The sequence below is a fragment of the Zootoca vivipara genome, chromosome 4 (genome assembly GCF_963506605.1).
Source record: "Zootoca vivipara chromosome 4, rZooViv1.1, whole genome shotgun sequence".
Lineage (NCBI taxonomy): Eukaryota > Metazoa > Chordata > Lepidosauria > Squamata > Lacertidae > Zootoca > Zootoca vivipara.
The window spans coordinates 78,516,897-78,541,890 of NC_083279.1; the positions used below are offsets into that span (position 1 = coordinate 78,516,897).

Below are 24,994 nucleotides of genomic sequence, written 5' to 3' on the forward strand. Positions count from 1 at the left end.
TTAAGAAGGATGTTGACAAGCTGGAACATGTGCAGAGGAGGGCAACCAAGATGATCAACAGCCTGGAAACTAAGCCTTATGAGGAGCGATTGAAGGAGCTGGGTATTGTTATAAGATTTAGCCTGGAAAAGAGGAAACTGAGAGGACATGGATATGATAGCCATCTTCATATATCTTAAGGTATGTCACATGGATGAGGGAGCATGCTTGTTTTCTCCTGCTCTGGAGGGTAGGACTTTAACCAATGGCTTCAAGTTGCAAGAAAGGAGATTCCGACTAAACATTTGGAAAAACTTTCTGACAGAGCTGTTCAGCAGTGGTAAAGACTCTCATGAGAGGTGGTGGAGTCTCCTTCCTTGGAGATTTTTAAAGAGAGGCTGGATGGCCATTTGTTGTGGATGCTTTAGCTGAGATTCCTGCATTGCAGGAGGTTGGACTAGATGACCCTTGGGGTCCCTTCAAAATATAAGATTTCATGATTCTAAGATCATTTACCCCTGCTGCCATTTCAAGCTGCATTTGTGCTGTGTTGTTCACATCAGAGAGAGGATCGGGATGTATTCATTCCATGTGCAAGGCTTTTTTGGTTTCCCACCCCTGCAAACACCCACCCCAGAACTGCGCATACACAACAGCTGGCTCATAGGTTCACTTACTCCGCATCCAGATTTCAAGTTGGATTAAAGCTGGTTTGAAGTGAGAAATGTATCAAACACCAGCATTTGTGAAGAAACTACAGGATTGATATGGTTTATGGCTAACAACATGTGAATGCAGCTTCAAAAACTAGCGGTGGGAACACATTGACTGCAGTTATTGGTAACGTGGACATAACATTTTAAGATAAGATAATCTTTATTGCCATTGCCCGAAACGAAATTACTCGGCTGCTGCATCCACAGTTTCTTGGCAATTTAATTATTGGCATGACTAGTGGAAATATTTCAAGGAGTTATGAAAGCTGTTGGTCTTTTAGCAGCACAGCACTGATGGAGATAAGTCCCATTTCTCTCTCCTTCTCCTATAACTGGATGGAATGACTGCTGTGACCTTTGAGGAAGGAACATACAGTAAGAGGAAGCTTTTTCAGCATAAGAGTCCCATCTCTTTCACTCTCCTATAGCCTGATGGGACGCCTGATGATCCATCTGATCATGACTTTATGTGTCTGATGCAGTGGAGTGTGTCCCCCAAAAGCTTATGCTATAATAAATTCCAGTCTTTAATGTGGTGTAGTGTGCACGTGGGGAGGGTCGTGGTGGTCGGTGACTACCGTACTATTTCTGCAGCAGGGTCCCTGCAGCATCCCTCACTCCGGGGTCCTAGAGCCGCCAAACCAAGCATGAAAATAGAGCTTTTTAGCCACTATGTGCTTCAAAGCCAAGCATTTATGAAGCCTGAAAACACCAGGCGCTTCCATTCCAAGAGAACTGTGTTGCATTTACTGGAATGTCACGAAAAACGCAACCTAATGAATATATCGGACCTCTCCCAAATAGTTTGCCCATGTTATGAACGCATAAAACGGTATATATCTAGATGAAAGGCAACCCACAGGGATCTGCAATAATCGCTGCAATATATCCTTAATTAATACTGTCGTATAATTATAAAGTTACCGTATAACTTTCGAAGCTTGCATAATCTTAGAAGGGGTGTGGCAGCTTGGAGCGGGTGGGGAGCATGGCTGCAATTCAAATATCTCATTACGCTACGGTTGCAACACTTAACATACCTACTACTACCCTCTCTTGTTTCGTGCTCGCGGGAGCCTAAAACACACAACGCATTACCTGCGCGCGTGCATGAGAGAGAGACGCGTATTAACCACTAACAGCAAGAGCGGGGAGAGAGAAAAAAACACCCCAAAATAAAAACTACTCGAGGTCTAGCGCTAGGACCTCGGGGAGCCACGGAGAGGCAGCCGGCGTGCTCTCGCGCTGGTCAGGGAAAGCGGATTGGCTGCGCTCTTGGGAGCCAGTGCGAGACTACGGCGCTACGGTTCCGGGTAGCAAGCCGTAGGGGCAGCGGGGCTCGTGCGGGCGGAAGAGGCTCGCGGAGAGGGGCGGTTGGTCTAGTGCCGAGGGCAAAGCGAGCGGACGCAGCGCGTGTCCTCCGTCACCCTCCCCCTCCCCCGCGCCCACCGTCGTCTGTCTCGTGCGCGCCCTTCGGCGGTTGGAACTGCTTACGGGTCGTTTCGTCAGGCGGGCGGAGCTCTCGGGGAGCCCGGAGTGGTGGGGCCGGGAGGGGGGCGGAGGCATCGCGCTCTCCCTCAGCCGTTGCTTGGGGGCGGCGCCCGGGTCTTTTTTTTTTTTCCTTCCTTCCCCTTCCCCTCCTCCGGTGGGAAACTCCCCCGGCTCGCCTCGACGTGTGATTGGGTGGAAGATGGCGCTGCGCGGATGGAAATCCTAATGACAGTCTCCAAATTCGCCTCCATCTGTACCATGGTGAGGAGCGGGCGAAGGGGTGGGCGCTGCTATCTCCCCTTCCGCCCCTTTTCGGCTGCCTTGTGTGGTGACGGCGGTGTCCCCCGGGGGAGAGGGAGCGCCTCGAGCTGGGCTCCGAAGGGGCCTGAGGGCGTGTGTCGAGAGGGGATGGGAGGCCACCGGATCCACCTCCCTGCCTGGAGGGGCGGCGGGAGGGTATTTCCGCATGAATACACGTTTTCTGCCAGGGGTGAGGCCCACCGAGTCCGAACCTGGATTAGGGTGGCTGGCGCTTTGGGGCAAACCTTAAAGCAGAAGCGTGTGGGGGGTTTGGGCTGCTGGATCATGACCTGGAGGCGGTGACAGGAACGGTGTGTGAGCTGGATGACGAAAAAGGTGTGGAAATGGGTGGGCGGGCAAAGATTTTGGAGGTGGGCCTCAAGGTAGGACTGCATAGAGAGGAGTGTTGGCACAGCAGGATATGAGTAGCTCCTATGAAGGCAGTACTGTACATGGCTTTTCCTCGTGCAAAATAAAGCATTCTGGTGTGGCAACTGGCGTGCTGCAGCAAAAGCGAGGTATCCTGTGTTTTTAAAAGGCTAACACATTGTGGCATAAGCTCTTGTGGCCTAAGAGCTTGCTTCATCCGGCAGGTTGAGTGTCCTGCCTGTCACCGTCTTCATTTGAATATTCAGCTGCTTCTTCCTAGGCTTGCTTTCCACATAGGTTTCATTTCCTTATGCTTTAATTACTTGGGAAAGCAGGACAGGATCAAAACCGCTGTTAATCAGCTTTAGAGGGCACAACATTGATGTCAACACTGGCATACTTTGACGTGTGGTTCATTTAAGTAGCTATGAAAGAGTAGCAAATGAGACTTTCAAGTAAATTAAAAAGCCCCCTCAAGGAGGACATTCTTCTTGGTACATGTGGATTTTTATTCATAATGTGTGCTGACTGGACTTTTCTCTCCTCACCTTAAAATCCTTAACTGTTTACTTTAAGAGTGGAGAAACTATTTCCCTTTTGACATAGAAGCCTTTTTAGAAGGTAGGAGCAAAGGTAATAGGAAATATCTTCCCAAAAGATATGTCACCATTCTGCAGAAGACTGCAAATGTTGCCTTATCTGGGCCCAGTTGGTTTGTAGCAGTTATCAGCCTCAGCCCCACAGGTCTGTGAGAATCATATTACAGTGTTTCTCAACCTTTTTTGGGCCAAGGCACACTTGTTCCATGAAAAAAATCACGAGGCACACCACCATTAAAAAAGTTAAAAATTTTAACTCTGTGCCGCCCTATATTGACTATATAATTATGACTGTAAGAAACACTTGCCAATTGCTGTGTTGGTTGCAATCTCCTGTAATAAGGCTTCACAAGCCGCTGATTTCTCTGCCAGCACAATCCTTTGCTCAGCAAGTTTCAGGTTGAGCTCATCCAGCCAGCTTCTTTAAGTTTGTCTAAAACCACCCTCCCGTGGTGGTGGCTGTTGAGAGCTGTGCTCGCTCCGCGTCGTGACCCGGCCGGCTTCCTTTTCGGCGGGTCAGTGTTTTATATTGGCGGCCGCCAGGCATGTGACAATGCAAATCGCTCTTCTTGTCGCCGCACGTCGCGGCACACCAGCCAGCGTCTCGCAGCACACTAGTGTGCCGCGGAACAGCGGTTGAGAAACGCTGTCATAGTACTGTACTGGAGTTTGCATTGAAGTGGCTAGTGGCATCTCTTTCTTTCTTGAGAACAGGCTGGCCCCTGTCCTCCCAAGGGTTTTGTTGTGGCTTCCCTGAACCTGAGTAATTTGGCAACTATTTTTTTTTAAACAACTCTTCTAAAGTGCTGTAATGTTCCCACTATATTGCTTTGGGATGTCCCCAAAAGTGGACATTTCTGCCTGAACTTGGCTTGCAAATGCCCATCTTCTTCCTATGGTGAGCTGATTATGGCAAGAAAGAGTTTTTGAAACAAGAAAGTTGACTTCGCCTTTTTCCTGAGCCCTAAGACATGGGTAGACAAACTAAGGCCCGGGGGCCGGATCCGGCCCAATCACTTTCTAAATCCAGCCTGCGTACGGTCCGGGAATCAGCGTGTTTTTACATGAGTAGAATATGTGCTTTTATTTAAAATGCATCTCTGGGTTGTTTGTGGGGCATAGGAATTCATTCATTCCCCCCCTTCAAAATATAGTCTGGCCCCCTGCAAGGTCTGAGGGACAGTGGATCGGCCCCCTGCTGAAAAAGTTTGCTCACCCCTGCCCTAAGACATTCTTGCAATGGGAGTATAGGCACATTTACAAAGTAAGAAGACTTCTGAATCAGTTTTCGCTCCTCAGCACAGGATGGAATAGAAGCAGAAATACTGTAACCCCTCCCCCATTAGTCTGCCTGTCTGAATGTGTGTATGTGTGGCTGTGTGTTTGTGTAGGCATCTGTTGTATATATGGTAAGTGTTTGTGTGTGTGCATGCTCATGCATTTATTAACCATGCCACTCTGATCACTTCCATTCTTGATATGTAGATCTCAGATGTGTGGCCAGCCCTCAATGCAGCCCTCCTGCTGAAAAAAATTGCCTGTAGGATGTAGTCTCTGCTTTAAAGACTACCGTATATTCCGGTGTATAAGACGACTGGGTGTATAAGACGACCTCCAACTTTTCCAGTTAAAATATAGGGTTTGGGATATACTTGCCGTATAAGAAATATGACCCGGCGTATAAGACGACCCTCGGCTTTTGAGAATATTTTCCTGGGTTAAAAAGTAGTCTTATACGCAGGAATATACAGTACATCCTTCCTTTCCCCCGATCTCAAATTACTTCCTTCTCCCCTTTATCCAAGTTTTCATATTTTGTGGTGTTTCCCTCAAAGCCCTTGTTCTTTCTCTTACTGTGTATACCTATGACAAACTTAGTTGGTCTCTAAGGTGCTACTGGAAGGAATTTTTTAATTTTGTGCATACCTATCTCCTTTTCCTTTTGTCTTTAGCTATCACCTCTTCCTGTAGTTGAAATGCCTACATGTTAGCAGGGGAATCTTTTAAATCTCCTGTGTTGTTATTCCTCAGTATATGCCTATGTGCCTTAGCAAGATGGGCTCTACAAGAATATGTTGGGCATAGATGCCTTTTGACTGCTTTACTCAATCCCCACCCCCATGCATACAATGTGATGCCATTATACTATGCTCAGTCTTTACTGGAAAAGAAGAAATGTGAGACAAATGATATGTGCATTTGTAGATTGGGATTCTTCCTATTATCTCCAGGAGTAAGGTTTTTTAAGATGATTAATTCTGGAAAAGTGACAGGGATTACTTCCTCCATTGTACTCTGGAGATCCTAATCTAGTTGTGCAGCAGTAATGTAAACTCCATACAAATGTAGTTGTGGCAATGGAGATACAATTATTGCAGAGGAATTGCTTTTGCTGCTTTTTTCTCATGGAAGTTGAGTATCTAGTGATTGTGGGTTAGGGGATACAAGCACATATCGTTCCAAGACAAAAAAAAAATACTCAAAAGGCATTGGAATGAGAACTTGTGGGATTCTTTCATAACATAAGGGGAAAAAATATCTTGAAAGTAAAGGAAGAGGGACAGTGAAAACATGTATACTTACCAGTAGGTGCTGAACTGATGAAAGGCTCGTAATGTGAGAAACAGTTAAACTTGCAGTAAAGTATTTATGGACTAAGCAGCGCTGTGAACCTAATAAAATGGAATTTTGAACCACTCTGATGTATCACCACAATACATTTATAGTTCTTTTCCCTCTCTTATCTTTTATCACAATATCTGTTTTCAGAGTTCCAATATGCAAGTTAGTGCCAGGCACTAGTTGTGCATTTATTTATTTATTTACACTTATAGCCTGCCCTTCAGCATATAGTCTTTGGGTGGGTTACAAAAATTTCACAATTAAAAACAAAACACACAGTCATTAAAATCATGAAACTGCAACCACAAAACCAACCAATAATAAAATTAGTAGAACAGGAGTGTAGAGCAACAGTGCTTTAATGCTTTAGTAGAATGAAATACTGATTTAAGACATTATCAAAATGTCTATTTAATTGCATTGCCACAAAATTCATTGGGATAGTTCTAATACTGACCCTATGGGATGTTAGTAGCAGGTGAGTAGTTCACTGTTATCAGTCATTATTCTGGCACAATTATTTGCTGCCATCATTTTTTATTTTTTTGTTCGGAACAGCATCTATCCTGAATCTGCCTGTTGACATTTCTGACAACTGCAGATTTCCAGACTGAATGTAGTATTTTTTTAATATACTATTATATACTTACTAAAGCATTTCAGAGCAACATTGCAACTTAGATGAAATACAGTAATGTGAATAAAAAAAATAGCACTGAAAAGAGAATAAAGATGGTGCCCCACAACCCACTTTGAGAAGGCAGTTCCACAAATCAGTTCTGCCACAAGGGTATACAAATACTGGTGCATAGCAAAAGTGTTTTAAAAATCTGATTTTAGATGTTGCTGGTTTTAGATTATGAATATTAAAATGCTTCTAGATTTCTGGTTATGTATGCTGCTGTGAGAACCCTTGGTTGGGCTGAGCATCATGAGGTAAATGCAGTGGATAGTACATTTGCAGTGTATGCATTGGACAATGACATATAGCTCTACTCTTTTCTCCTCACTTAAACCTATACTTGACATTCTTCTTTTCAAAGCCCAGCTACATATTATGTTAAATGCATAGATTTGCATAGGTTTTCGTGGTTTGCTTTTTTTTTAAAAAAAAAGAGGAGCTATGAGAGGAGATCTAGATCGGGTCTGTGGCAGGGCTGCTTCACTCCTAATACAACACTGTAGTTTTAGCCTTTGCCCTGTGTGCTAATAAGAGGCATACTAAGCAAGTATGTATGGCTGATTAAGCATCCTGGTAGGAGAAGGCGCTGAATCTGATTACCCAGACCAGAGGTTATGCAAGTTTGCTCTCCACTGTGAGAATAGTTCAATCTTTGTATGAGAACAATAAGGCTCTTTGACTTCTGAGATTGGTTTGAAACATGGAACTTTAAAGGTTTTGTATGCGATCTGGTAGTGTTCATGTATCATTAAATAATGCTGCCAGCTTGTGTTGAAGAAAGCAATTCAATCATACGTAGAGTGTGAATTCTTCAATACTTAATGTATCTATCCAACCTTCCTTTCCAAAATGAATAAATTACAAATGGATAAGAAAGCACAACACAGCAGCCAATATGTTAAATATTGAGATACATCATCAGAGAAAACAAACCTATCCTAGAGCCAGAAGGAGTGTAAAGGAAATGAAGCCAAATGAACCTAACCATTTTCCCTATAAATCTCTCTAAAACCTAGGGATAGAATCAAAGGCCAAGTGAAGGGTGACCTAATCTTCATAATCAAGCACAGCCCGTTGCTACATGCCAAAGAGAGTATGAAATGGACTGACCCAGCCATTAAAATTGTAAAAACTTAGGAAAAAATAATCATACCCCCGCCCCCAGAAACCTTCCTGTCAAATCTTCCAATAACATTAAGTGGGATAGCAGTAAAGACTAGCACTCAGATTCTCCTGTGGCTTCAGTGGCTTGGTATAATCATTGATTGCCATTAAGTCTGAAGTTGACAAACTAAGCTTAGCACTAATCAGGAAGTAGGTTTGTAAGCTGGGAATCTCCCCATGTGTGCAATGGAAGTGCAACCTTAAAAGGGGTATAATGGTCAACACACTCTTGAAAAACCAATTATCTATACCAACGCTAATAGGTTTTTTATATTTTCAAGCTGCTTTGAACCAAAAATTGGTTTCCAAAGTAGCTTACAGCAGATAGAAGATAATACAAAGTGTTACTGTGAGAGGGGGTTCTCAGCTGGGTAATAGATTTCCATTTTGTTTTTCTTCTGTCAGTATCCTAGCAGCTCAGACACCCCAGGGAAACAAATCACCCAATCATATTAAATTCACCATCCCTTGACATTCCTTGCTGGATGCAACAGGTTTAAATAGTACCATCAGGCAAGTTGTCACATTGTAGAGTGAATAGTTTTATGTTCACGACATAATATGTTTTCTGTTTTACTTATCTGCTTCTGTATACTTTGACACTCTGATACTGCACTTAATTATGAAGCCCGTCATGTGCTTTGTTGAAAAAGTATATTTCTGTACATTTTAAATAGGGCAATTTGTACAACGTTCATTCATCAATTAGAATCTCCCTGTAAGTCTCCTCAAAAGACAACCAATGTCACTTTATTTGACCATTGGAAAAGGTTCAAGCAGAATTGTGATCTCTGAACTCTTTGTATTTTTAAACCAGTGACTTCATAAAATATTTCAATGTGAAATGCTGGATCCATAATTGCAAAACTGTTTATCCATCCTACAGAGGAGCATCCATTCATTTAAAAAAGAAAATATTGGCAGTAAAGTCATCAATAGGAATTGAATCACATTCTTGTGTTGCTACTTCCTCTGTCATGACTATATTTAAATATTAAAGTAAATTTAAGTATATTAATTCCAGTTATACATAAAAATGGAAGGAGATTAGTACTGGGATGATATCCTGGTAGTTAATGTCATAAATGATGGGTGTGCAAATTAATGCTACTTACTCCTTTACCATAAAATTTAATCTGGAGTCCAATACAAATGTAAGAAAGAGCAACATTAAACATACCAGGTCTTCTGAATAGCCATGCCTAAGGTTTTTGCTTATACTTGAGTACGTTTAACTGATCCAAGAAGTCCCTGTAAGTGCTGGACTATATTCACAAATTTGTCAAGACAGGCATAAGTCCAAGGAACAGATGCATGTTATCAAGTCAATGAACAATGTAAAGATCAGCTAATTTTTGCATTTGTATAACCTAAAATGTGCAGGATCTTTATTTTTAAACATCACTATTCCAATAATGGGATGCGGGTGGCGCTGTGGGTTAAACCACTGAGCCTAGGGCTTGCCGATCAGAAGGTTGGCGGTTCGAATCCCCGCGATGGGGTGAGCTCCCGTTGCTTGGTCCCAGCTCGTGCCAACCTAGCAGTTTGAAAGCACGTCAAATGCAAGTAGATAAATAGGAACCGCTCCAAGCAGGAAGGTAAATGACGTTTCCGTGCTCTGGTTCGCCAGAAGCGGCTTTGTCATGCTGGCCACATGACCTGCAAGCTATATGCCGGCTCCCTCAGCCAATAATGCGAGATGAGCACCGCAACCCCAGAGTCTGTCACAACTGGACCTAATGGTCAAGGGTCCCTTTACCTTTACCTTTTATTCCAATAATGTGCCACAACCTTCAAAAATGAGCATGGGTGCCTTTAATTTTCAGCCCTTCTAGTTAAAACTGACTCTATAATGCTTTAGTGTGGAGTAGAATTGTGAGGATTCCCTCCATGTACTTAGTAATGTGTCAGGCTTCCGCAGCTATGAGCTTGGCTTCTTCCCTCCTATATTGATCTCTCAAAACATAATGATCCTTCAGAGCTCCTTAAACACTCTGGATGGCAGCTAGTTTTAGCTAACCAAGAACTAATAACTTAGATAAATAAATGAATAGTAAAGGCATGCTCCATTTTTAACTATTTTAATTTCAGAGTGTATTACTGGCCTGGGTCACTTAAACAAGATTGTGGAGCAGCTGAGGAACTGCTAGCATGTTACCTGATAAACTAGTTTGGCTTCTCTGCCTTCCTTCTATTCTAATAACAGCAGGCTGCAATATTACATTATGTTTTATGGCTTAATGGTAATGTGCCTGCCACAACAGGTTTGCATTTCTAGTATAATTTCTTCTGACCTTTAGTTCTCTTTGTGTGAGAGAAAGAGGGGGAGTGAGTAGGTTGCCGTATGTGAAAAATGAAATGGGAGCTGCTGCTAAAACCATTGGTGGTTTAATCTATTTGAAAGTGTTCTGTGTTTTTTTTAACCCAGGCATCTGGTTAATTTGGAAATTTTAATTTTTGTCATTGTAGTCCCACTTGTTTGTCTTGTGACAGAATTGTTAATACATTGTTTGTCAGACCTGTTTATATTATTTGTAATTTTGGTATATTGTTTTTCTCTGTTTTTAGTACTTTGTTCCCAATTCTGAAATTGAAAATAATGGAGAGCATGCTATAAATACTGTAAACAAATTAGAAACAACAGCAACTATGTGTTGTGTGAAGAAGTAACAAGCAGAAGTACTGTTTGTTAGCGTTACAAACTAGTATATCAGTTGTCAGCTCAACATGCACAGCCATACTGTTGTATGTACAGCGAAACTTGTATTCTTGTTTTGGGCATCCTCCTTTAGTTGTTCTTAAGCAAACTCTTTGCCTAATTGCCTGCATGGTCATGGTAATTACTGGTGTGTGTTTTTTCTCCCTCTAGGGCGCTAATGCCTCAGCCTTGGAGAAAGAAATTGGTCCGGAACAGTTTCCAGTCAATGAGCATTATTTTGGTTTAGTAAATGTAAGTTGCAGATATTACTTATTTTGAATGAAAGTGAATGTATATGAAAAAAGTTGCTTGCCTATGCCTTAGGACTACACAAATTCTGGGCATAAAGAAATTATAAAAGCTCTCTAGTACTTGATTAAACATGTTTTTTATTTTGAGTGGAAAAATATATTCAATCTTTATTCAGACTTAAGTTCAGACTCTAAACTAAGTGCAAGAGCAGTGTTTTTAAACTGTTCTGGAGAATCCTGGGATTCCTAGGAAGCCTGGTAGGGGTTACTCAATGAGAAGGTGAGTAAAAGTGAAGAAAAGTCCCTGAAAGACAGCTTGCCCATCTCTGGTAGTTTTCTTTCTTGCAGTGTACATACAGCTTCAGGAGAGGTATATCCTAGGTCTCTCATTGTACATGAGAGCCAGTTGTGATGCTAGCCAATGCCTGCTATATGTGCCAGCCTGGGTGTCCACTCAGAACATACAGAGAACTATATGCAGTGTGCTGGGTGTCCATGGTGCATGTTCATTGTACATTGGAGTTAAAGTTAAGAGGATTTGCTGAAGCTGGAAACAATGGCATTAGGATATCTTTAAACTAAAAATTAAAAGCAGTCAACAAGCAAAACTCCTATCTTAATTGGACTGAAACCTTGTATTCTAATGTTTGTAGTTGATGTATTAGACCAAAAGGACAATAATATAAAATTCATTGCAGTTGTTTAATTGACTGGGAGTTGGACCTGTTTAAAAGATGCCTCAAACAGCTGGTAGAATGTATGGCTTTTGAAACTTAAAATAGTGATATGTTCCCCGCCCCATTAAAAAAAAACAACCCCATGTTTCTGCGGTGATCTTGGCGGATATAACGCTGCGGGCCCTCACACATTTCTCTTTTCTCTTTCTAGCAATAATTCCCTTCTCTTAGTGACCTTAACAGGGTTAATTCTGCACCAACTCTAACCTTGATTGACCTTAATCAGAACTCCCAACTAAGCCAAAATTTGAAGTGAAACATTAGTGTAGTTGTAATGATAGAACCGTAGGAAGAAGAGGGAACTTGCTCTGAAGAGGGGGAAGAGGAAGTACATGAGCCTATGGTTCAGTCTCAGTCTTGTAACCATACTAAACAGAGCTATCAGCCTCTTGACAAGGAATGTGTACTGTGAACTTCAAATTTTACAGCATTAACAGTGCATACATTTTATAAAATGGAGAACACAACATAGAGAGTTATACCCAAATTTAACTTCATTGGAGTGGAACAGATTTCTATGAGTGGAATGGGGCTCCCCCTTCCTCTCCACCTCCTGTAGCCTCCCTCATGACCCTCACATTTTACTCTGGAAGTTTGGGGGGCCCTCCAAAACAGACCTGAGGCAGAGAAAAGGCAGCCTCATTGCTCAGACTATTATTTGACATTAGATAATACCCAGAGCTTTTCTGGTGATTTTTCAAAACAATAACATTTACCAATGCAGCATAGATTTTGCATTGTAGAAAGAAAACCCATTGGTTGTCAGATATTCCTAAAAATAAAATGTGTACAACAGAGAAGCCAGATGGCAGTAAAAGGTGCATGCTTTGCTGACTGTTAAATCTGCCACTAGTTAATGGATAAGTTATACTTCAGTATCCAAAAATCAGCAAGAGGCACTTTTGCTAATATACACTTCTGTTTCACACCACTCTCTATGTAAACAGACTTCCTTTTCAGTGAGAACTAACAGATAATTTCTTTGTGTTCTAGTTTGGAAATACATGCTACTGCAATTCAGTTCTTCAGGCACTTTATTTTTGTCGTCCATTTCGGGAGAAAGTCTTGGCATACAAAAGTCAGCCCAGAAAAAAGGAAAGTCTTCTTACTTGCTTAGCTGATCTTTTCCACAGCATAGCCACCCAGAAGAAAAAAGTTGGAGTAATACCTCCAAAAAAGTTCATAACAAGACTTCGGAAAGAGAATGGTAATGCTCTATTTTGCTGTTATGAAACGTTTACCTTTATCAGTTTTACTCCGTCAGAAAAAGGGTGTTGTCTCTCCGTTGTTCATTCTTGTTCTTCTAATTTGAACTAACACTCAGAAACTGAACTTATGGTTCCCCACCCCCACCCTGGTGATAGTTAAAGTACTATAATATCCCTATTATCCCTATTAAAGGGGGGAATAGCCCTTTATTTTGTCACACTTGCAATAAATATTTTATTTTAAAGGTTTAAATGTCACCCTGTATTGTGGTGGTTCACAATCACATAATACCACTAAGATGCACAGCAAAATTCCAGTAAAAATTAAAATTTGATGACATTTACACTTACTTTTCCTCTTTTTATTAGAATATGCTGGAATAGCCATAACATATATCCTAAGGACAATAATGTTTCTTAAACAGTATTTTTAAACTATTAAAATCCTCAGAATTTTAATGGCCAGTAAGCATACTAGTGGAGAGTGGAGCTTGTTTATTGCAAAACTGTTTTGCATAATACTGGAAGGTGGTCTGTCTATAGATATTACTTACTTGCTTTTTGTTCAGCCGTCTTATATCCTAGTTAATTTGTTTTGCAGAGCTTTTTGACAACTATATGCAGCAAGATGCGCATGAGTTCTTGAACTATCTGCTAAATACAGTTGCTGATATTTTGCAAGAGGAGAGTAAACAAGAGAAGCAAAACGGTCGTTTACCGAATGGCAGCATTGACAGTGAAAATAACAACAGTCCACCAGACCCAACGTGGGTTCATGAAATTTTTCAGGGAACGTTAACAAATGAAACCAGATGTCTTACTTGTGAAACGGTAGGTATTTCCTATAGATTACTTTGCTTTCATTTATTGTGCAAATGTGTTTTTGTATCCTTGTTTCTGTATCAATCAAATCTTTACTACGGTCACAGACCAGCATAAGTAGGGTGGCGAACAATCATTTAAAATCTGTAAAACGTTTTGGAAAGCTAAAATTATTAAAACAGAAGGTATATATAAAAGACTATAAGAATCTAAAAGAAGGGTTAGGAGCATTCTCACTTCTCGGCCTTTTGGCTAAGATCAAGTGTAGTAGTTTCTGTAGTGTATCACAACTTTTGACTGTATTTAGATAATCATATCTCAGCTTATTAAGCAGTAATGTGAACGACGCTTTTGTCTCCTTTCCACACACAGCCCTTTCACTCTTTCCTTCACAGTGTGAGCAAACAAAGTGAGGAGCCTCTAATTAGAGTTTCCCACTTTATCCAAACCAGGAAATGATGGTTTACTGGTGTTAGATTTCAGTTGTGTGAGGATTTGAGCACAGAGAAAAATGAAGCTGCTTATTTCGTAATATAGCTTGATGAAAGTTAACTATTTAATAGCAGCTATTAAAATTAACACTTGTTCACATGTTTCCTTTCATGATGGAGTAGTCCTAGAATTTCTCTCTAATTCTGCAAACGAATGTGTGCTTCCAATTTTTGCAGAAGAATTGCATGGAAAATATGTAGGATTTCTATGTACCAAAGATTGGGACAGATAAACATTTGCAACAAGCATCTTCCTGCCATATATGTTAATAAGTTGCTTCAAGGAGATGGGGAAATTATTTATAAAGAAATCTTGCATTTCATGTTAACACTCAGTTTTGCTAGAGTTATCAGAGTTTGTGTTCCTTGAAATTAAAGAACTGTCATTCCTAATGTGGGCAACCGGTAGTCAAAATAGCTATCTACCTTCAACTCAGCCCCTTATCATAAATGATAGGATAGACAACTTACGTAATTTGAAGTTCAGGGAATATAAAGGGCCTAATCTAAAAGTGAGAATGCATGGCACTTTCTTTTAAAATTGGTTACCATTATTTTAAAAGGAGAGTTTTCTGTACACAGGACTCCAACCTCAATATCCTTGCATTGCAGTATTCAGAGCACTGCAGCATTTTATGAGGGTCCTGACTTTCTAATATAAAAAATTCTAGTGCTGTTATGCATGTCTTGCATGAAAGCACAATTGAATATGGAACTTCAAAGAGAATCTTATGTAGCTTTTAATACAGACAATGTGTAAGCATATTTTTCAATGAGAGGTGTGCATCATTAATGAATGAATTATCCAAGACTTAGCTGGTATGTGTCTGCTTTTATATCTATTGTGCTCTGATATTGACCCTCCACCGCTGACATTCTGTCCCCTAACCCACCCAGATTCAAAATTGCTGTTACATAGTATCCCCGGGGTAGGATGCCACATACCAAGCTTTACCCAGCACTTCTTAACTTATCTTCAATAAAATTTAGTACTCTAATTTTTTGTACGATTCAAAACAAACATCTAGCAGAGTTTTTGTACTTAAAAAAGAAGTAGTAGCAGCAATAGATTTAGATACATCATGACTTTGATTCAGGTCTGGTATTGGGAATGCAAAGACTGATGGAATCCACTTTTCAGTAACAAGGGTCAGAAAAGGAAAGCAGTTGTGAATTTGCAGTCCAATATTCATATGCTTATTGTACCAAGAACAATTAATACTATGTAAATTTATCTGCAGATGTTGTCCCAGTCAGAACCAAGGCATCACGATTCCAGTTCCATTTGTATCACTTGCTCTTTTGTCAGTATTTACACATGGGGTATTACAGAACAGAAACTAATATCTATACTGTTAAGACTATATTCATAAGAGACAAATTATATTCCCAATTCATCAACTCATTTGCTTTTCTCTTGCTCACTGGAGAGCATACAGAGTTCAGCAGGTTTCCAAACCAAGTTCTGACAAGTGTTGCCTCAGGCATTTATCAGTGTATTCTATTTTATCTTTCATTAAGCTTCTGTATCTGCTGTAAGAAAAACAAAAAGCAATAAAAAAAATTAAAGTGAAGAAATGCATTTTTTCTAGTCTGCATACTGGCAAATAGAAGAAAACGGTAAACCCATTTTACTAATGTGCTTGTACAGCCTGTTAAATGGTAATTCATCTTGAACAACCCTATTAGCTTTTTATCACCATTTGAATTATAGGTCACTTTGAGACCTTGTTTCAAAATGTGCTTTGTGCAGTGCAGGGAAATAATTTATTTTTTTTGCAACCCCCCCTTCCACATTGCAGATAAGCAGTAAAGATGAAGATTTTTTAGACCTTTCTGTTGATGTGGAGCAAAACACGTCTATCACCCACTGTTTAAGGTATGGAAGATACTCAAATTTTGGACTGTTTGATTGATTTCTTACCCACCCTTCACCATAAGGTTCCAGGGAGGTTACAAGAATATAATATGCCCATATAAAATCAGCTGAAATGGTTACAATTATAAAAATAAGTACGTAATACTGTTCCAGCCAGAGCACTATAAATTCAGCAAAAGAGGTGGGTCTCGCAAAACAACATACTTTGACTGTCGCAGGCCAGGCTAAAGAGGTGCATCTTCAGCATATAGTGAAAGCTATATGGCAAATATGCTAGATGCACCTCTGTAGGGAAGGGAGTCACACAATTTCCTGGGCTGCCATTCCCACATTCCTTTATTCATCCATACTATGCAAGTTAACAAGAGAGAAAGTTGGTGAAATTGCTACTAGGAATCTCAACCCTTTCTCTTTTCATGGAGCTCTTCATGCTCTCTATTAACCAAACTTGAACTACTAGATGTCATTGTACCTTCTATGGCTTTCTCGTCCTTTGGGACTGGCATGTCAATCGCTGCCAGCTTAAATTCAGTACATTTAAGCAAGATGTTGAGAGTTGGTCTGTATTTCACTTTAATGCCTGTTCTTCTATTTTAGGGGATTCAGCAATACAGAAACCCTGTGCAGTGAATATAAATATTACTGTGAAGAGTGTCGCAGTAAACAGGAAGCACACAAAAGGTACCATAAGCATATATTGTAGGTTTCACAGTTGTTAGCAACCTATCCAAATATTTTTCCTTACATTGTGTCTTGAAAGTTTAATTTGGTTATAACACCAATGAATGTTCTGTAGCAACCAAGATACTTGAGGTTCAGTGGGGTTGATTACCTAACTGCGTGATTTCTGCCTCTCACGTTTTCAGCCCCTAATATTTCAATATGATTTAAAAAGCTAATCCTAATTGTCTTCGCTGTCTTCCCACCTACCCCCTTCCCTTTTGTATTTCATCTGCAAATTTTATACACTTACACTGGCTCAAGCTCCAGATGTTACCATGGTACCAGTATTCAGACAAATACTATTTGGAGCAGCCAACCTTGAGTGGCTGGACAAAGCAATGTGAGATGTTATCAGGATATGATCCATCATTGGAGATGGTGAGCACTGTATATTTTAAGAAGGTTAAAAATCTTATCTTTAACCAGCTTTTTTACAAAGATTTTGTGTGAGAAATGGGAATTGTTGGACGTCATGATAAGCTTTGGCATATGACTGGAATGGCCCACATCAGGCTTTCATTTTTTGCACTCTTCCCCCCTCCTCCTTATCTCAGGAGTGAGAAATCCTCCCCCCCCCTTCAAGGGCTGCATGCTGGCAATGGGAGAAGCCAGAGCCGAAAAGGGAGGGGCTTTTTCTCATCCTTAGAGCAGGCTGCCAAAGGAGGAGGCTGCATGAAATTAGGCTGTGGGTGACAGGTTCTCCATCTCTGGCTTCTTGTTATATGTGATCTGAGCCCAGCCAGCTGAAAAGGATCCATTTTTATATCCTTGTAAAAATTAAAGTATAGGAGAACATGGGATACTGTAAACATTTTGACATGAATTGTTCTGTTTATAAAATTGTATATGTGGCTCATTTACCTATGTAACATTTTCATTTCTATATATGTTTCCATTATTTTCCTTGGAGTTTTGAATCTTCATGGTGTTGATGACGTATGATTTAAGCTATGGTTTAGCTGAGTGATGATTAAAATTTCATAAGACTATTCTCGTCTATGCTTAAGTCATTAATTAAATTGATCTGTACTTTTGTGGAATTTCACTTTATGCTTCTGTAAGAGTTGAGTGTTTTTAGTTTTGATAAAAGGAGGTATATCTGAAGGGTTGTCATGCAGACAAGTAGACATCTTTGTTGCTCCAGAGGGCAGAACTAGAACCACTGGGTGGAAACTGCAGGGAAAGGGATTTTGGCTAAGCATTCAAAGAAGCTTCCTAGTGGCAAGAGCTATTATACAATAGAACAGACTTGCCTTGGACAACGGGGGCTTTCCTTTGTTGGAGGTATTCTAACAGATGCTGGGCAGCCACTTGTCAGGTATGCCACAGTTGCATCCTGCACTTGGCCTTCAAAGTCTCTTCCAACTCTATGATTCTATGGGTCAGGAAACTATCAGTCCTTGAATATGTTCACTCAGCATGTTTTGTCTGCGGTTGCTATAGTTCTACACTATGGAAGTGATAGATTTCTAGCTACTTGGGTCTACAACTGGTTTTCACTTTCACCTCACAGTGGGTCACACCAGTAGCACCATTGCTAGTTTTAGTACACTTTTAAGAAAAAGAAAAAGAGGAGATAAAGCAAGAGAATCAGAAGGGAGGAAAGCAGAGGGATAAGACTATAAGTTTTTTTTTTAAAAAAAGTAAAAGCAGATCTCATTTTGGAGGCTAGGGTTAAAACTGAGCTCCAAATCTAGAAATGTTATTACTTTTTACATTATATCAATTTTTCTACAAGGGATGTGTTCAAAGCGTTCACAAAAGATAAAATGAAGCAGTAAGGCCTTTGCTCTAGCCACCACTGTTTACCAGTAGGATCCAACAACTGTTAATAATAACTATGGTTTCTGAAAGTTTAAATAAAATATGGGTGTTGGTATACTTGCAACACAGTCCTAATCATGTCTGCTCAGAACAATGTCCTATTGAATTTAGTGGGGGCTATTCCAAGGTAGGGTTTACGGGTGGCGCTGTGGGTTAAACCACAGAGCCTAGGGCTTGCTGATCAGAAGGTCAGCGGTTCGAATCCCCGCGACAGGGTGAGCTCCCGTTGCTTGGTCCCAGCTTCTGCCAACCTAGCAGTTCGAAAGCACGTCAAAGTGCAAGTAGATAAATAGGTACCACTACAGTGGGAAGGTAAACGGCATTTCTGTGTGCTACTCTGGTTCACCAGAAGCGGCTTTGTCATGCTGGCCACATGACCTGGAAGCTGTACGCCGGCTCCCTCGGCCAATAATGTGAGATGAGTGCCGCAACCCCAGAGTCGGTCACGACTGGACCTAATGGTCAGGGGTCCCGTGACGGGGTGAGCTCCCGTTGCTTGGTCAACCTAGCAGTTCGAAAGCATGAAGTGCAAGTAGATAAATAGGTACCGCTCTGGCAGGAAGGTAAACGGTGTTTCCATGCACTGCTCTGGTTCACCAGAAGCGGCTTAGTAATGCTGCCCACATGACCCGGAAGCTGTACGCCGGCTCCCTCAGCCAGTAAAGTGAGATGAATGCCGCAACCCCAGAGTTGTCTGCGACTGGACCTAACTGTCAGGGGTCCCTTTACCTTTACCTATATGTTCAGTTCAGTTTTTAATTTAATGTCTATAAAGTGTGGTATTCCAGGTTTTAGACTAATTTCAAAGTAAATTTGTATGTAATAATGCACATTACCTGTCCATCAACCTTCATCGTTCAAACCATTGCTATTTTCATCTTGTTTGCTTTTAAGTGCGTGGCTGTGCTTCAGGAAAGTAAAGCATGCATTTGCTAGCAGTGATGTACTACTGAAGTTTAATGATGCCTGATTTTCAATGTGAAAAGTGGTTCGTTGAGGGGTGCAAAAAGCTCTGACATGCTGCTCCTTAATGAACATTTTAGAACGTTCTTAATTTTTGCATTTGTTGTTTAGTCATTTAGTCGTGTCCGACTCTTCGTGACCCTATGGACCAGAGCACGCCAGGCATACCAATTTTTGCATACCAACTAGGAATTGCAGAATGAGCATGTTGATGCCATTGTCAAAGTGCACATCCCCCTGAAAATAATGCCATGTGGACTGATGATAAGCATGTTATTCATTTGCACTGCATTGCTTTTTAAATGGGCTGCCCCAGATAGTCAGGTACTGCATAGAGGACTAGATTGTATAGGAGGGAGTGTTGGCTCAGCATCAGGAATGTCTTCTCTACATTAATATGCACGCACACACCCAGCTTGCAAACGATCTACATTATTTTGCAAATATGTGAAAAATTGCCCCAAAGGAGTGGAATGTTTTACAGGAGTAGAACATGCTCACAAAGTGCTCGCCCCTTTTGGCTCAGTGTTGCTTGCAAGCAGGGGCACACAAAAATTTTTAGTTCCTACTTCAGAAGCTCTGTTCTAAGTTCTCAAACTGCTTTCAGTCTTCTGTATATAATAGTTTGTGACTTGCTTGGTTTCAACCATGTTCCCTTCCCTACAAAATTGCTATGGCACCTTCCAAACATTGTTATGGGCTTTTGGGGGCACACAGTTCTCAAGAGCTAGCAAGTGGTAATTGCTGTGTGAATGTATTGCTGTTTAACATATTTGTATACTTAAGTTGACCGATTTTAATAAGTCTACTGTGAGATATGACTTCATTGGTTACTGCCCACTGTCAGAAAAAAGTAGGTTTTAAAATGCAGTTGAATTTTGGACATTTATGACCACACTAAAATAAATACTTTGTTTCAGGATGAAAGTGAAAAAGCTGCCTATGATCCTAGCTCTCCATCTGAAGAGATTTAAATACATGGATCAGCTACATCGATATACAAAACTCTCCTACAGGGTAGTGTTTCCCTTAGAGCTCCGGCTGTTTAATACATCAGGAGATGCCACTAATCCCGACAGAATGTATGATCTTGTGGCTGTGGTAGTCCACTGTGGAAGGTATGAAAATACAATGTGACACATTACTGCTACTGATCTACTGTGAAATAGCATTGTATCATTCTTTAAAATCATCAAAATAATAGGCCTTTGATGGACTCTCTTAACATATGTAATGTGCCAGTGTTGTTGTTTCCTTCAAGTGTCATAGTTGAGTGTTGTTGTTTTTATACAGCAATTAAATTAAAAAAAAAAAGTGGGGGAGCACGTCTTGTTCTTTTGATTTAGCCACTTCTTTGGTTCTTGTTCTTTATGAAAAATCAATACTTGAAGCTTGTTTTCATATAAATGTTGTGTTTAAAAGATAAAATAAGCGGAAGTAGTTGTCAGAATTCTTCAACATTTTCTTCTGAGGAAAAAATGATGTTAAAGTTGATGATGACATTATATGAATTGCTTTCTTCTTCACAGTGGACCTAACAGAGGACACTATATTGCAATAGTGAAGAGTCATGATTTTTGGTTACTCTTTGATGATGACATTGTAGAGGTAAGAACGTCTGTAATTCCAGATTCTAAATGTTAGACTAGTTATTCTGTGTCTACTACTTACTTTTAGATTATCTCCAAGACAATAGATTTTAACCTGTTACCAATGCTAATAAAACATGTTAACATACTCTCTAGTAAAGAGAATATGCCTTTGCATATTATTTTCTTTGGAGTGTCTTTTTCAGTGTGTCTCCTTCTAGCAAACAGCTACTGTATAATTTTAAAATGATAGCCAATGGTGTGTGTTAGCTAGAGGTATGAATGCAGTTCATGGAATGTATTCCCTGCCCCTGGCAGCCCCCTGCACAAACCTGCTCAAGAGGGTTGAGGGGTATGTAGGCAGTTGCAGGAGAGCGGAAGGGGAAATCCTGTTGCATGAGCAGAAACATGTTCCCAAAATGTTTGCGATTTCCCTCAGCTTCTATCTTTTTTCCTTTGTTATGAAGCATAAGAGTTTAGGCTGTAATCTTGCCACTCCATCCACTGTTGTTGGTTGGAGGAAGGGGGCTAGCATGCAGTCCTGTCTCCTCCCACCCTCACCCCCCACCAGCAAAGAGAAACATTGCTGATGAGGTTCTGCTGTTGAGAAGCTCTCACCAGTAGTTTTGCCATTGGCAGTAGCCAGTTGAAAACCCGGAAATGGGGTGGTCTTGGGGTGGGGACACTGGAGGTTTTGAATTGACAAGACCCCAGACCCTTGATTGTCCTTGAGATATGGCAGTGGCTCCAGCACTCTAATCTCTCCCAACCCCAGTTAGAATTGCTGTAGCCATGCTAGATAAATTGGAATGGGAATTTCTTTTTACATAAATTGTATCTTTCGCATTTCATTTCAGAAAATAGATGCACAAGCAATTGAAGAATTCTACGGGTTGACATCGGACATCTCAAAAAACTCTGAGTCTGGTTATATCCTCTTTTATCAGTCTCGGGACTGAAATGGGTCTGTGGTGAAAAGTGACTTCCTGTATCGCTGCTTTTCTGGCATTTGTGGAAAGGAGAAAATACTAATTCCAGAGAGAGAGAGAGAATGCAGAGTCAAAAGAGTGGTAGCACAGTTTGCACAGAAAAAAGCCAATGTTTCAGAGAGGCTTTCTTAAGCTCTTTATATCATGCTCATTTAATTTGCTCAGGTGTCATACTGAGAATGCTGATCCGCAACAATTGCTCATTGGGAACAGAGAGGCCAGCTGCTCTCATAAGAGCTAGCTATCGAGCAGCTGAAACACTGCTAGAAGATTTTTTATCAAAAGTCAATTCAAGTCAGTGGTAATATTTTCATGATCTTCAGTACACTTTGAATTTTGGCCAGTGTTGCACAGGAAATAAGTGTAACAGAAGCAATATTAATTTGACATACATATTTTGTTTGTTTGTTTGTTTGTTTGTTTCTTATTAAGAGTGCAAATGATTCTCTGTTCATTTATGCTCAGTTTCTGGGTTTATCGCACACCTAATTAGAGAGAGTTAGCCTAACAGTTGCCTTCCTGGCCAGAAAAAATTAATAGAATTTGGTGTTAGCTAATAGAATCAAGAAGGCAAGTATGTTTTGCTTCTTTTAAGAAGCTTACATTACGGTAATATGTACCTCTATAATTGGTAACAGTTTGGGATTTTAAACTCCCTATGGGGAATAACTTGGTTTATAACTATAGTTTATTTTTATTTATGTATTACTGTAACTTCTAGAGGTTTTGTATTCTCAATTCCAACATGTTTTGGAGCCTAGTTTTGTATATTAGCTTATATCAGATTTAAATATTTTATTTCATTGCTTATCTATCTCATATCTCAATAAGGATACATTCGAAGCCTGAAGTAACTGAGGAAGGTATAGGTTTTACTTCCTTCCATGAGGAACTGATGACTCTGGCTGTGTATTTGACATGATTTATTTATGGAGTTGGAAATGGAACTTTCCTCTGACCTTGTAAAACAGCTTACTTGTTTTATCACTTGTTTTATGAGAGACTAGAGCACTGTTGGTATGCTAGACTTTCTGTTCTAAGTCTTCTAAACAATTGGCTGCAAAGTAGGTCAGAGTTCCTCATGCTTAAGTCCCAGTAGAATCAGAGTGTGGGCTTAATTGTGACATTTAATTAAAAACTGAAAATAGTTTCACAATATCTCAATCTTCAATCTGTGGCTACAGTGGATTTTAAAATCCCAGATGTATGTTGGATAAAATGACTCCTTACAATTCTGTGATGGTTCTATTCAGTAAAATTTAGATAGTAATAAAATTGTCTTTTGATATTTGGTTGGATCACGACAGCAACAGATGATATGGAACTGATCTCTTCTGATGGAATTGAACTCTTCTAGCTAACATTTCCATACATTATCATTGTTGTCTGATGGTGGCTGAATGTAACTTCTAGAAAGAAAGAAAGAAAGAAAGAAAGAAAGAAAGAAAGAAAGAAAGAAAGAAAGAAAGAAAGAAAGAAAGAAAGAGGCTGAACACACATTCCCAATTAGAGCATTTATGCCTTGATAGAATGTGGTTTTTGTTTTGTTGGACATGTTAAAAATGTAAAACTTTTTCCCCTTTTCTGCTGCTATAATTAATGCATATACTTTATCGGTATCATTTAGCTCAGGAACACAACTTCATATAACTGAACAGATTTCTAACAGGGTCACCAAGTGGGCTACTTTATTTAACAAATGTGAAAATGTCATGTCAAATTGTAAAGATTCTTTTTATATAAAAACAAACGTTATAAAATTCTTGTTTTGGTCAGCACTCTTCTTTTTTTTAAAAAAAATATTAACTGCTACTTAGCTTAAAACACCAGCATTTCAAAGATGACCATATTAAGTCTTCCATGAGAATACATAGTGGTTTTAATAGTAACAAGTGTAAATTTAATATATGGCTTATGGTTCATAGCCATTGTGACTTTCCCATATGGTGATGTGAAGCTTGAATAATTTCAATATGGGATCTTTTGATAAAGAGAGGAGAGTGTATGTTGCTTTACATCAGCAATGTGTGTGGAGTTTTTTACATTAATTTCAGTATTTCAACACTGAGTAAAACTGAGTTGAATACCACAGATATTCATGCAAGGATTTGTACCTATATCCAGTGATATACCGGTATGTACCTTTTCTAAAATCATTTCCTTGTACACCTGGCCCCCTTTCATATAACAACTGTTTTGAAATTCCCCTTAACATCATCTTGAATCTGGAAAGGCAGAGAAATGCTGCTCAAAAGCAAGTCCAAAACCTTTGGGTCCATGAAAGTAGTTGCACAGTTTTTTGAATTCTAGCCATGACATTTATCTTATTCCTAGCCCTGTTGGAAATATGAGGAGGTGGTTCTTTAAATATAAACAATTTGCTCGCATCACACTGCAGCTTAATTTGAGAAGCACTGAGAGCTTGAAACAAGTGATTTGAAAAAAAGGATAACAACATTCCAAAGAGATAGGGAATAAGTCTTCAGATATAAATTATCATATATCCTGTCATCCATCGGGTACAGTTTTATTTGTGTATATATATTTTTTCAACTGTCAATTTGCCAGCGCAGCTTTTCCTGACTTCATTCGAATCTTCCAATCCGGGCTGTTGTCCAAGCCTGTCGTTTGAAGTTTAATGACACAGTAATTCCCAAGTTGTTAAATTGTTACTGTTCACGATAAATTCCCAGTGTTAAGTTGTTAAGCATACTGTTTGCAATATTGCAATGTAAATGAACTGTATTCCACAGATGTAAGTCATTTGGCAATCAAATTGGCTTTCCTGGAGACCACACACCCCCGGGCCCTAGATGGGGGGTTGCTAGACATCCACTTAGCCTTCTCTCTAGCTCATAATGAAGAATTTCTGCAAACAGATGCACTGTATGTTGTCCC

The 24,994-nt window shown here is 40.0% G+C and overlaps 1 protein-coding gene across 1 annotated transcript; it reads left to right on the plus strand.

Moving 5' to 3' along the window:
- Nucleotides 1-1,993: 1,993 nt before the first annotated feature.
- Nucleotides 1,994-23,505, plus strand: USP12 (ubiquitin specific peptidase 12). Its single transcript, XM_035115275.2, has 9 exons — nt 1,994-2,447; nt 10,792-10,872; nt 12,602-12,815; nt 13,418-13,647; nt 15,932-16,008; nt 16,606-16,689; nt 20,439-20,636; nt 21,048-21,126; nt 21,965-23,505. Exons 1-9 carry the CDS (start codon nt 2,400-2,402, stop codon nt 22,064-22,066), a joined length of 1,113 nt encoding a protein of 370 aa, XP_034971166.1. The 5' UTR covers nt 1,994-2,399; the 3' UTR covers nt 22,067-23,505.
- The last annotated feature ends 1,489 nt before the right edge of the window (nt 23,506-24,994 follow it).